The sequence below is a fragment of the Echiichthys vipera genome, assembly GCF_963691815.1.
Source record: "Echiichthys vipera genome assembly, chromosome: 13".
Taxonomy (NCBI): Eukaryota; Metazoa; Chordata; class Actinopteri; order Perciformes; family Trachinidae; genus Echiichthys; species Echiichthys vipera.
Genome location: NC_139838.1, coordinates 20718785 through 20732775, shown reverse-complemented (window position 1 = coordinate 20732775; position 13991 = coordinate 20718785). Strand labels below are relative to the sequence as shown.

The window sequence follows — 13991 nt, the reverse complement described above, 5'->3', positions numbered from 1 at the left end:
TCCTAAATGTATTCATTCAAATTCTGTCAACATAATTTCCGACTTATGTTGAATAAAATCACTTGACCTGTTTAGTTTCTCCTTTGGATTTAAAATGATTCCATTAAAAGCAGCTCAAGAGTGCGAACACTGGATAAAGAAAAGTGTATTTATTCAAGACAACACATCAGGAAACATTTTATAACCATATTTCATGAAAACAAGTCAACAGAAATACAAATAATGATCAGAGCACAATCTGCAAAACGTCCAACAAGGAATCAAGAACAAGCAGTAACAACCTTTCTAACAATATCTAAACAAATGGCGATGAAGCCAAATACGTTTTCCATCCCCCTCTCTTGGGTTATGAAGGTGTGAGCCGTCAAGGTATTTTAAAATCAACTTCCCCCCATGGGCCACTTTGTCCTTAAAGCCTCTCAAGCATGAGGATCATCTGAAGAGTTTTATTTTGGGTCTCACATGACTTTGCACTGATCTCCTCCTCCACCACCACCGGACACAGAGACAGCGGGAGATCCAGTTCCACCTCCCAGGAGTCCGTCCAGACTGAGGCCTTGGAAGGCTCCAAAGAAGGAGTCGTCCTTCACTGGGGCTGGTTTTCTGGTAGTGGTGGTCTGCTGCATGGGAAGAGAGGATGAAGATTGTTGGATTTGTATAATGTCATAGTAAAGTATGTCAGGGGAAAAAAGAGTCAAAGTATAATAAGTCATAAAAGAATAGTATAGTATATAATTAAAAAAAATTGTATCTGTAGTATGTCATGAAAAAGTCAAAAACAATGTCAAAAAAGTCATAGTATGTCCAAAAAATGTAAAAAATAGATGTAGAACAGTGTGTCAAAAAAAGTCATAGTATAGTATGTTGAAAAAAGACAAAAATATAATATTCCATGTAAAAAAGGAAGGTATAGCAAGTCATAAGAAAAGGTTAAATAAAATGTCATGTCATGAAAAAAAAGTCGTTACTTTTGCTTTGATTGTTGACGTACCCTTGGGAGGCAGTGGTGGCTCCTGAAGTGAGTTCTTCTGACCGTCCTCTCTGCGTTCTTCTTCGCCAGCACGGCTTGTTGTCGTTTCCTTTGGTAAACACCACAGAGCAAAGTTAGGAACAGCACGTGGACAAGCAGCTTATTCACCTGAGGAACAGCTTTATCCTCATTAAGCAAAGTCTGTCTGGCCAAGAGTCATGTGGATAACGAGACAGTAACGGAATTATTTTCTTAATCAGATACCATTTAAGTACGAAAACAATTCTTTAAAAATTACACTAGTGACAAAATATCACTAAGACTCCTGTTTTAGCGTTGACAACAAGATTTCTTTCCCACGAATGAATGGTTATCCCTACCTTTCTCTCTTCAGCTCATCCTGGTACATTCTGAGCCAGGAGTCGGGGACTTTTTGGCTGCTGCAGGGAAGGCTTCTCCTCCTGCTGACGCTCTTCCTGCGGGTGAAGCTGCTCCTGCGGACAGACTGGCCTCCCTTGGCCCCTCTCTTGGTGGCGGGGTTTTTCCCGGACACACAGCTGGTGAACTGCTTTAGAGGAGCGCCCAGCGACATCAGGGAATCCATTTCGAAGAGCTGATTGTGCGGATGTTGTTTGTGTGGTGTAACAGGTGTTTCCCTTTCTCTTATCTACAAATACAAAAGAACAATGATAACCGACAGTGATAAGAGATTGTATAAACAGCAATATGTCCATGTTGTCTTACTTAAAAAATGTTTTTTAAATGCAAATACAGAAAAAAAGCACCTGAACATCATCCATCTAGATTTACAGCTAGAGCAATTTAAGTAAACTCAACACACTGTGCACGTCGTAAAGCAACAATGGGACTCACCTGTTACCTCCTGTGGACACAATCAGTCGACACTGTTTTGTCAAAGCTACCAAGTGTAGAGTCCATTCGTCTCATCCAGTCCCGTACTTCAGTGTGTGCACATGTATACGCCTCTGCTGTGTCACCGTCTGCTCTTATGGGGATTTGACCGACGACCTCGCCGGTCCTCGGAACAGGATTAGCTGAAGACGTAAAAGTTGATCTCATTAACATCAGAGTCAAGCAAACCTGCACAAGAAAACAGCTGCTTGTTAACATTTGACGACTGAAATAGCTCGTGTTTACAGTTGGGGTGGGGGGTAGACTTCAAATAGGCTGGCTGGTCTCATTTCCAGTGATGAACACATGCATTGTTTGTGTTTAAGTAACTGATGATGAGATCTATGGTGAAACAGTTTGCCAGAGAAGACGCCAGATAGAGCATCAACAGACTGCAAAGGTGGAAGGTGTTCAGTGACGCGGAGAGGATTTCCCTCTTTTCCCCGAAGACATGAAGGTGCTTCACTGACTGGAAACATTAAGATCCTGAGTCACAGAGTTGCATGACTCATTTCATTCATTCACTCATTCACTCGCTTCAGAGTGCTACTATTGGAATCAGTGTTGGTATGTAACCAAGTACATTTACTCAAGGACTGGGCTCAAGAACAATTTTGAGGTACCACTACTCCACTATATTTGAAAGCAAATACTGTGCTTTTTACTCAACAATTTTTTTTTAATCCTTCCACAACATTAGTTTCTAGTTAATCTGCAGATTCAGATTAATAATCGAACGTTTGTATGATGATGTATTGTTATAAAAGATATCAGGCAGTAAATAAAGCAGCTAAAATTAACCTTCGTTCCTTCACCAGCTGCAACATTAGTAATGTTTACACATGAATACGTACATAATCATAATCAAAGAATATATCATTTGGAGCTAATACCCCTGTACTTTTACTTCAGTAATATTTTACTTGTAACAGTATTTCTTAACTGTGGTTTAACTTGTGGTTTTTTACTTCAGCAATGGATCTTTAAGAGCACTTCTTCCACCACTGATTGAAATCAAAAACATCCATTCATCTTCAACTGCTTGTCCCTTTCAGGGTCGCGGGCTGGAGACAAACAGAGACAGACAACCATTCACACCTACGGGCAATTTAGAGACATCAATTAACCTAACACGCGCATGTATTTGAACTGTAGGAGGAAACCAGAGAACCCGGAGAAAACCCACGCAGACACGGGGAGGACAGTGAATTCTTATTATATTCCAAAATTACTGTTTTAAAGTCTAGATTTGCACATTTCAAAATTTACAACAAACATAGGAGATTCTTCAGTTCTAATATCAACTCACACAGCGACTTTATATTACTCATATATATTATTTTCGACTTCTTATTTACCAACCCTGATCACTAACCTCCAGAGGCCCTAACGCATTTCTGTTTAATTTGAGCCCATTTTAACCCAGTGGTAGTGGCCCTATAATATTTTTTTAGCCTAGAGTCCTGTTGTGCAGCAGGGCCCTGTGCTAATATGACCGCCCACAACTTGTTACATATTTTTGGCTGTAGAGCTACGTAGCCATAATAAATTCATTCACAGGACAAAAGTGAAGAGGGAAAGAATATGTTCAGTGAGCGAGATCAAATAAAAGAATAAAGCGTGTGTGTAAAGTGTGCTACTGACAGACGGGGAAGCTTACGTGACTAAGCATCAATACACCTGTTGCAGCAGATCTTCCGTGTTTCCCTCTTCCGGTCTTAACAGGGTGACACAGCTGAGCTCTGGTTTAGGAAGAGTGGAGGAAGAGAGAGATTAGTTTGCAACAGAAATTGACTTAAAATAAATTGAGGGTAATAGGAACTATACAATACCTGTACATGTCGACCGCCAAGAGGACTTAACAACAAAACATATTAAAACTGCTATTGCAAAAATCCTTTGAGCAGTGGAAAATAACCCCTGCCCACCTAAGTTACTTCCTAGAAAAAGAAATGAGGTGAGAAATGACAACTTTTCATGAATATCAATAAAAGCTGACTTATATGTTATAATATACTCTCCTGTAAGCAACACAATTATCTGTCTTAATTCTTCACTTAAGTTCACTTAAAATAGAACAGAGACACCACGCTCAACCTTCCCTTGCGCATTTCAGACACATCTCTGATCTTTCTGCACATCATCCATCAGTAGCTTTAGACTAGAGGTAAGATATGGACTCAGACACAGTGACTGTATTTAAAGACAGAACGCCTTCCTTTAGCGACCAGAGGCCCGAAGCGATACTTAAAAAGCACCATAAGCCTTTGGTAAGGAGGACTTAACTTTAATTCTACACAATCGTACATATATACAGTTTTATACGCTTTAATTTCATACAAAAAAAACAAAACAAGTCATATACAGGTGGGTGGTGGTGGGGACTATGACCTATTCGAACTCAAAATAAATACCGGCAACAGGAGTTTTTCGTGGCTCTGTGGCTACCACCAGGAGCTGTGTGCTTAACCTCAATGGAGAGACTTCAGGTCTGACCAAATCACACATGGAAAAGGCAGTTTGTTTGTTGTATTTAAAAGTATGCAAACATGTACCCATGACTAATGCTGAACTACTAAGAAGTCACAGAGTCGACAATAATAACGTGTCACCCACACCATCCCACACATACACACGCGTACACACTCACACCCAGAAAGCATTGCATAACGTAACAAACATATATCTATCAATAAGACAGGCGACAGAAGCCCGTGTGTGTGTGTGTGTGGAGTGTCCATCACCATTATCATCTCATTGGCGAATAATAACAGACCTATCGACCCAGAGTCTCCATATAAGGGATAATCATTTTAGACGTAAAAAAAATAATAAAATAAAAACAAACAGGAAAAAATATATATATGCAACACAAGTGCTCACTTAATAAAAACAAACAAAACAATTGAGACACTCGTCTCTGTTGGAGATATTGCAATTTCCAAGGAAATATGATATTCAATTTGAATCATGGTAGCATAATAGAATATCTCGCATCTCTCGAATTATGTGGGTGAGGACTTGCGCAACATATACAGCTCTATCCCATTTTTATTCTTTCCTTAGACTTCAGAATCGGAAGACATCTCTCTCCGAAAACTGAGTTTGTGTGTGACCGGTTGTGTAGTGCTTATGTCCTTATAAAGGTGAACTATTTCGTTTACATGCTGATGAAAATAATCGTACGGACGGAAGGGAGGAAGATAGTCCAGAAGTCAAAAGGAAGTCAGGAGCTGCATAGAGGGCTACTTTGGGTTCAATCTTTCATTCAAGATTGTTGTCCTCTATTGAGGCTGTGGGCAGCTAGAAAAGATCATTTCTTTTCAAGTCTTTTGTGGGTTATTTTGGTCTCTGCTGCAAAAACGTGCCTCTTGTGGCTGCAGAGGTGGGGCAGGATGGAGGAGCAACAAGTTAAGATGTCCATGCTTTAATGAATAACGACAGAAAACATCCGAAGCTCCGATTAATTTAACAGTTCACCTGCTCCACATATAAAAGACTTGATCTCATCTGTCGTTCAGTCTTTGGAGGTTCAAGGGTCACCGGCTAATGTCCCGGTTACCCTCCCAGTTCTTGCTGCTCCCTGCCTCGCCAAACCCTCCGCTCTCAAAGAAAGGGTGTTTGAGGGAGTCAGCCAGCGCCAGTCTCTTGGAGGGTTCGTAGTCCAACATGCTTTCAATGAGGTCAAACAGCTGGTGGTGCTCCTCCGCCTCCGACAGCAAGTATCGCTGACAAGGTAAAGGGAAACAAGACAGAGGTTGTCAAGAGAGGAACTGCAGCACAAAACAGAAGACACTTTTGTTCTTTCAGTAAAATGCACTGTTTTCATTTTTCACTCCTGTCAATCATCATATTTCTTCATTTTTCACTCCCCATACCCTCCTCTTACCCGCAGGGGTTTGCAGTTTTCTCTGACGTATTTTCCCGCTGAGGAGCTCTCGTCCCAGTCCAGACGGCCACGATAGAAATACTTCTGCTTCCTGAGAGGATACAGGGGTCAGTGTGAGCAGTGTTCAAGTGTTTACCTGCCGTTTTCTATATTAAAAAGGTGTATTTGTGTATGTTACAAGCACTTTCATCACTTTGGTATGTTTGTATCTTCTCTCACCTCGTCTTACGAATCATCCTAGAGGGGACCGGTCCCAGGATTCTCTCCATCATGGCCAAATGCTCCCTGTTGTCATGAGTCTGAAAGAAATATGAGTTACACAACCATGATTCAGACAGGAAAGAGGAACAGACCAAGAGTGAGCGACTGATTCAGAAGATAATCAGGGTTTAACTACCACTGGTTCTGCCGCTACATATAGTATCAAAGAGTCAAAGCTCACAAATGACATCAATCCTACCAGATTAACACATGCCATGAGCACGTGTATAGTCCAGTTCAGACCAAAGATTCACAAAAAGACGAAACCGTTTTAGAACACTGTAGTGGTGTGAACTGGCCCACCTCGTCTTGACCCAAACCAGCTGATTGTGTTGTCTCAGCTTGTAAATCACCAGCAGCTGATTTTAGAACGTAAGGCACGTCACCTGTTTCAACAGCCAATTAACCTTTGCAAAGTCCGCTGGTCAAGTCAGTGACACACTGTCAGGTGGTCAAAAGGTTTTTAGCCTGAAGCTCGACAAAAGTGCAAGAGAGAAAGAAAAAGAGACAGAGAGAGGGTCCAGTGAGCTACACAATAAATAAGGAGAGGGAGCGCTGTAACCAAGAACAAAGCAGTGAATCAGGGAAATAAAATGGCAGATTCTCAGTTTCATCAACACTAGAAATGCAGCTGTAGCAACTATCTTACTATCTCCATCCTCATTTATATTTTACGATGCTACAAATTATATCCAACAAGGAAAAAAAGCCTGAAAAGTCAGAAGTCAGAACAGAAGTACAGAGAGTCGTTGCTATGGAGATGATACACCACCTTGCCCAGATTCACTGGTGTGAACTGGCAGGTGTCAGAGCGTTGCAGACCTGAGCGTTGCAGGTAGTTGCAAGCTTCAACTTGTCTCGTTGCAAATCTTTGGTCTGAACTGAACTTGTGTTTCACATGGTCAGACCAAATGATCAATTAATCAATATCAAAGTGGCTGCAGCCTTCTGGCAGCAGTGAGGTGCTATTGTACCTGAAACAAGGTGAAGCCCAGGTAGTACTCAAACAGGATACAGCCGATACTCCACACGTCACATGGATGGCTCCAGCCCAGCTCTGAAGGATGAAAGCAATTATTGAAGAAATTTAAGCATAAGTTTAAGCATTTAAGCTACAGAGGGCAATGCAGTTTATGGCTTAAATACATAAAATATAAGTACTTAGAGGACAATCATTCGTAGACTAGAACAAGTGTGTTCATTTGTACTCCTCACATTAACTGGTCCAGATTGAGTTTTACAGCTACTGCTCGCTGACAGTGACCTGCAGGAGTAGTGTTGTCAATATGCAAATATATGATAGATGCAAGCTGAGCCCAATCAGAAGACACACATCACTTTATGACCGGCGCCTTATAATGATTTTCAATGATGCTAAGCTGTGTTTCTTTCCAAGAACTGACTGACTGAAACAGAAAAAGGTGTTCATCTCCAAACTGATTTCCTCATTGAATGTCTGCACCATATTTTGACTGGAAATGTGATTGAAATAAAAAAAATAAGGTTGAAATATCAGCATAGACAGCCTCACCTAGTATGACCTCAGGGGCACGGTAATGCCGCGTGGACACAATGGTGCTGTGGTGCTCGTGGTCAAAAGTGGCGCTGCCGAAGTCCACCACACGAACTGCCGTGCTCTTAACTGTCCTCTCTTCTCGCTTCTGCAAGAAAGAAAACATGGCTTTTCCGAACTGAAGCTTGATGGAATTGTGACTATAAGTCTGCTATTTTACAGACAAATTTGAATCCAGCAGAGGTTTCAAACTGCAGCTGTGGGTATTTTATGTTAATTGATGAGACCTCTAAGCTATTTGAAATACTTCAATAGAAGATCAACAGTTGAAGCGTTTGACTTTTCAGTTTTGGAACTGTTTTGACACTAAAGTCAATAAAAAAATAAATGTTTTTCACCTTTTTTCCCTTTGCGTTTTTACTGTGTCTTACCTTTTCTACGTTGAAGGACATTGTGAAGTCTGAATTGACAAATAGGATGTTCTCAGGCTTTAGGTCTGTGTGTGTCAGCTTATTGTCATGAAGAACTATGAAGAAAAACAAGTTAAATCGGTTATTTAGTTTTCACTTTTGCAAGTAAATGAATTTAAACAACCCATCTTCTAATTATGCAGTGATCTGATCTTAATTCTTTTTAGTTTAGACAACTTATAATAATAATAAAAATGATAATGTACAGTATAAATTTCCTCATGAAAATATTCATAAGTTAATAGAGACACTGCTTTGCCTGGCCTTTCGGTGCTATAATGCAGTCACTAGGCAAACAAAAAAACAGCATTTTTTGTTAAACTTTTCAATTTGTAGTAAACTGATGAAGAGCTATAAGTGGGTGATGGTAGGTTTGTTGGAAAAGTACACTTATTGTAGGATTATTGAGATATTTTTTACAATAACATACAAGTTCAAGATATGAGAGTCTGTGTAAACTGCCAAAAATACAACTGAAAATGCTAAATTGGTTGCTTTTAACTGCCAAAAATATAGTTATAATTGTTGCATTAATTGCATTGTTAATTATTTTGATCATTTCTTTCATGATAAAACTAAATACAAGACATTAAAAATACTTACACTTCACAGAGAGACAGAGTTGGTAGGCCATATGTCTGACCTGACCAATTGAGTAGGGCAGGTAGTTGTTTTCCTTTAAAAAGTCAAAGGTGCTTAAAGCAAGCAGCTCAAAGGAGATACACATGTGACCGTGGTAGTCGAACCAGTCAAACATCTGTACACACAGGCTGAAAGATAAACAGGATACAGGAAGTTTGACACTGATGCAGTGGATCATTTATCCTAATGTTTTTATAGGGATTAATCTAGAACAACATTTCTTAGTAATTGTTAAAGGCTTAGAGTAAGGGGTGGGGCTTTTATTGAACATGAGCAAAAACTGTTTGTGACGTAATGTCAGTAAAGGGAAATTCTTCTTCGCCAGGTTCTCAGAAAGGAAAATGATGTTGTTCAAGCAGTGTTACTTATGGCTATGGCATTTCATCACAGTACCACAATACTCAGCCAGAACTCACAATTTGTTATCAGGGTCCTTTGCATTGATCTTCTCTAGTACATTTATCTCCAGGCGAGCTGCTTCCTTGTACTTCTCCACATTTTTGATAATTTTCAGAGCTACGTTGGCTCCTCCCCTGACAAACACAAGACAGACAGGGACAGGCAATCTGTGAGTATTACTTTCTTAAGGTTCTAGGCATGAAAATGAACTTGCTTGAGGCACATTTCTAGCTCTAGCTCACTTCTTCTCAAGACAATAAATCTTCCATTTTGAGAGGACACGATGCAGAGCTTATGTGCCTGCGGTAAACTGCGCATCAACAAAGGCAACAGGGAAAAAACACAGAACCTTTGAAGCTGTAGACATCTGGATGAAGAGATTTTTATATTTTCAAAACAGTAACTGCAAACAACAGTAGTAATAGCAAATGTGGAATTTAAATACTCTCATCCTGATCTTATCTTACAAACACAATCAAACATGGTGGGCTGGTGACAGCCGTTGTTTTTACAGTGTCAATTGATACACACCTGCGATGGTCAATGCACTGCATCACCCTCCCAAAGGTGCCTTCACCCAAAGTGCTGACAATCTCATCTACAACACAACACAGAGAGAAAAGGAAGAGAGAGGGAGGGCAGGGAAAGAAAGAACAAGCGCATTAGACATGTGGACTTAAGCAGGAATACATAATGCAAAGTGCAGACAGGCGTATCAATTCTAGCGCCCATCCCCTTTTCATATGACTGCCTATTCAATGTGGCAGGTTTGAAACACTTTGTGGTACTCTATGATAGTTGAATACATAGCGCTATGATACATGTGGAAAAAATAAGGGAGCAAATGTAAAGCGCTCCCTTCCGTTGATGACCAATTTGCAGCCATCGAAAAATAAGGACACACCGTTTCAAGATGTGGCCGTCTTTGCCCAAAAGGACACAGGGGTATTGAGTAAAACTGGAAGAATGATTAGTATTTCTACTAAACACGGCATGATCCTGAAAATGGCAAACATGCTAAATCGAGTGTCTAAATATGTGCTAGTTATACTGAGAAAATGCTAAACACGTGATGTGCATGTTTACTGTGGACTAAAATAGAAAAGAAAATCCCTGAAACCCTCATAGTGGAAAGTAGCTATCTTAAATGACAGATTTAGAACTCTAACTGAGTTTTAATCTGAAACGCAACAAAGACAAACAACTGCAAATGGGATTCTATGTTTAGGAAATTCAAGTGACCTGTGAAACATAGAAAATGCTCCACAGCTTAAATTCCTAAAACAAAAAGGAGAAGGTATCTAAAGTCCCTCTCAAAATCTTCAACATTCTTGCAATCCACCCTGCTATTTCAGCTAGAGCGAAGAGCATTCTAGCAAGGCATCATCATCATCAGGCACTCCCATGTCATGTAAATGCTCTATGCTTTAATACTCATATGGAGAATGGTTACGATAGAGTAGTGGCAGTGAGTACATCTCTCTTGCAGGACGTCCCCACTCCGACAGATCAGGTGCCCTTCCTCGTCGTCCCTCACACTCAGTGCCCTCGTCCGGCTGTCACTCCGCTGTTTTCACACCCAAACCACCATCAGCAGGTCACGACACGACCGGAGGGAACAGGGGGTTTTCAGGGGCAGCCGCAGACATGGCGTCAGGCCGCACAGGTAGACGAAGAGGGAAGAGGAGGGTGGTGTTGTTGGTAGTTGTGGTTGTAGGTGGGTTTGGTGGTCATGGGGCGATTCACGCATGACACCACGTGAAGGAAATATATAACGATAGGGATATAGTGCAAGGGAACAAGTCAAATATTACATGTTGTCCTCTGCTCCTCTCCCCCCTCTACCTTTAAACCCCAGCTGCTTACAAACAAAGAAGCAACTGGCATATCCATTCAACGAAAAAAAACAATAAAAACAGTAATATAACGGATTCAAAACTTATAAGATTGACTTTTTAGATTAAATAAGATGGAAAGTAAAATGATAGGACCATACGTAATCAAGCAGGAAATATTTAAAGATAACTGCATCAAATGAAACTCCTTGCTGACTTAAATGTATACTACTTATTACATGTGTGGTTAAAAATAACCTGAGCAAAAAATGCATTTTAACAAATCGAAGATGAAAAATCCTAACAAAAATCTGCACTGTATCTAAATTTTGTGTTTGGTAGAACATTTTCACTTTCTGCACTAAAAGGAGTGTGGCCAACCAACTGTTACCACGGGTATTTAAGCATTTTACAAAAGAAATTGACAACATACAATTTCAAAGCAATAGCAAAAGTTAGGAAAGCTGAGATGGACGTGTATCTGAAGAGTATCAAGAATTAGTGGTTGATCATTAATGTACTACTGAAAAAGTATATGTATAAAAATGAAAATGCTCTTCCAAAAAGAAATGCCAATTTTTAGCAAAACCCACCTTAAGAGAAAATGAAACAAAACCCCTCTGAAAAAACAAAAATAAATCATAAAGATTGTACTACTTACCAATTCCAGGAGCTGCGGAGAAGCAATGGTTAGAGAAAGACAGTGACAGAAAGAGCTGAGTGGAAGAGACAGAGATGGGAGGAGAGAGGATGATGAGAGGTAAAACACAATCTCAGGACTGGCTGTACTCACCGAGGAGGATGGGCTATAGGACCTGGTTCTACGCCGCCTTCGTTTGTGCTTACGCCTGCTGCCTTTCCGCCGGTACGACTGTTCCCGTTCGCGCTCCCTCTCGCGGCCCCGTCGGTAGTCGTACATGTTGGGGGAGAGGACGCGTGGATAGTAACTTTCTGCTGCTCCATGTGGCTCCCTTTCTCTGTCGCGGTCTTTATCGCGGCTCTGATCCAAGCGTCTGTATCCCTCGCAGTATCTTCGGTCAAATGGCCGGTGCTCCGTAGAGCGATTGTCATAGCTGCGACTGAATCAAAGGACAGAGATATACATTGAAACCTAAATACTGACAACCAGACAAACTCTGTAAAAAAATCTGCAGAGTTGGTACTTGTGGTAAAAGATTACTGAAATGTAAATGTAAAATTGCAGCACCACAAACCAAACAAATCTCGCTAGACACACCATCGTACCTCCTTGAGCGTGCAAAACTTCCTTCTGGTCTATGGCCCTGTCCCCGTCCCCTTCTGTCCCGGTCCCGGTCCCGGTCTCGGTCCCTGTCTCTGTCACTGCTGGAGGAGTAAGAGGGCGATCTTCTGTTCCGGTGTCTTCGCCCTCTGTCTCGGTCTCTGTCTCTGTCTCTGTAACGGTCTTGGTAGCTGCTTCGACTGTCTCTGTCAGAAGACGAGTACCGTCTTGGGTGAGGCATCTAGTGGATTATAAAGACAAAAAAAACATTATTAAGAATAAAATAATCCCATTAAGATTCATTGAATTCTTGTTGTATGTCATTGCAGGGGACAGTTAATATTTTTCTTCCGGCCAAATACTCCCATCAATGAGACAGCTGTTCACTGACATTGAGTTGTGGGCGTCAAACAGTGATAGGGGATCCAAAACAAACTGAATAAGCAGCCTGAAATGTTTAGCACACGCATTCTACTGTAAAAATGTGAAGATGTAAACGTCCACTTACACTAAAAGTTCAATCAGAATTATGTAATCAGATGATTCGTGGAGATGTACACAAAAAACACATAATACAAATAGAAAAACACAGAAATAATACACTAAATTTAAAAGTTACACACAGAGATTAGGAATCAGGAATCAAGCTACCCTTGAAGAAAAATAAATAATTCCTTAAAATCAGATCAAATGTGCTGCTTGGCAACAGTTTGGTAAACAAGTTTGGTTTGAAAAACGAGGTAGAGTGTGAGAGACCTACATTTGACTACAACCAACCATGGAAACATATGGTTCTACCTAACTTTTAGATGATCCCGATGAAGCATGCAGACAATCAAATATGTGCACAAAAATAGCTGAAGCTGAACAGGCAACTATTAAAAGCAGAGTATCAAGTACGAGAGGAGTGCTCAAATGCGGGAATGCATTTGAAACGACCCTGTTGCATGATCCTTTTAACGTTTAGCATAAACTATTAACAACGCACCAACATATTTGCTAAATGCAGCTGTTTAAAACGACTGAAAACACTGTAAACGTTACCATGGCACGACTAATGATAACGTTATACCACAATCAGTTTAACTAAGTTAGATCCCCAACAAAACAGGGTTCCCCATTTCATAACATTGGAGCTCATTTCCTAGCATGTAACGTTAAGACGATAGTGACACTTCCGTTAACGCTATTATTGTAACAAGTACAAATGGGACATTAAGTACTATCACTCAATATAATTTACCCGTTTTAAATACCAACATATTAAAAGCAAAATAGCTTTAATTAAACTCGAACTAACTGACGAAGGAGCGACGTACTGGCTGTTAGCATGCTGTTAGCAACATTAGCTAATGTAAATACTTTGACCGCCATCTTAGCCGTTAGCTGCGTTCTTCAGTTAGCACAACACACTTACGTTAGCAACTGTTACCACCCGTTTCATCGTTAATGTGACGTGATATATAATGTTTACCGTTTTAGCAGCGAGGCCTGTACGCTTGTCCCACAAGAAATCCGTGGTGGCTGTTGTAGTTTTCTTTTTATCTTTTCGGTGGCCAGACGTTCACAGCGCTATAGTTAGCACACAGCCATCTTTTTTTTTTTTTTTTTTTACCCTGCCTTCGCTGCAGGGCTAATGGAAGGAGGCCGGGACACCAAACATGTCTGCGCTTATGGGTTATAAAACTAATCATGAGTTAGGTCTCAACAAATGAATGCAGAAATAAATAAATGCAGAAAAATGAATAAATAAATGTATGGATCAATGGACCTCCTACCTCATTAACCTATGGAAACGGCCATACATAAATAGATAAATGTAGGTGAACAAAAATGTAGAATAAATGTAAAGCATTTATT

At 40.4% G+C, this 13991-nt stretch overlaps 2 protein-coding genes across 2 annotated transcripts; both read right to left on the bottom strand.

Moving 5' to 3' along the window:
• Positions 1-279: 279 nt before the first annotated feature.
• LOC310955471 (uncharacterized protein) lies at positions 280-1383 on the bottom strand. Its single transcript, XM_083925288.1, has 3 exons — positions 1351-1383; positions 992-1079; positions 280-620 (listed from the first exon to the last, which is right to left on the bottom strand). The coding sequence occupies exons 1-3, from the start codon at positions 1377-1379 to the stop codon at positions 459-461; spliced, it is 279 nt and encodes a 92-aa protein (XP_083781414.1). The 5' UTR covers positions 1380-1383; the 3' UTR covers positions 280-458.
• Positions 1384-4076: 2693 nt separating this feature from the next.
• Positions 4077-13732, bottom strand: clk2a (CDC-like kinase 2a). Its single transcript, XM_083925617.1, has 13 exons — positions 13606-13732; positions 12137-12372; positions 11685-11970; positions 10533-10623; positions 9588-9654; positions 9074-9190; positions 8619-8785; positions 7977-8071; positions 7564-7693; positions 7007-7089; positions 5991-6070; positions 5772-5862; positions 4077-5610 (listed from the first exon to the last, which is right to left on the bottom strand). The coding sequence occupies exons 2-13, from the start codon at positions 12370-12372 to the stop codon at positions 5422-5424; spliced, it is 1632 nt and encodes a 543-aa protein (XP_083781743.1). The 5' UTR covers positions 13606-13732; the 3' UTR covers positions 4077-5421.
• Positions 13733-13991: the final 259 nt, after the last annotated feature.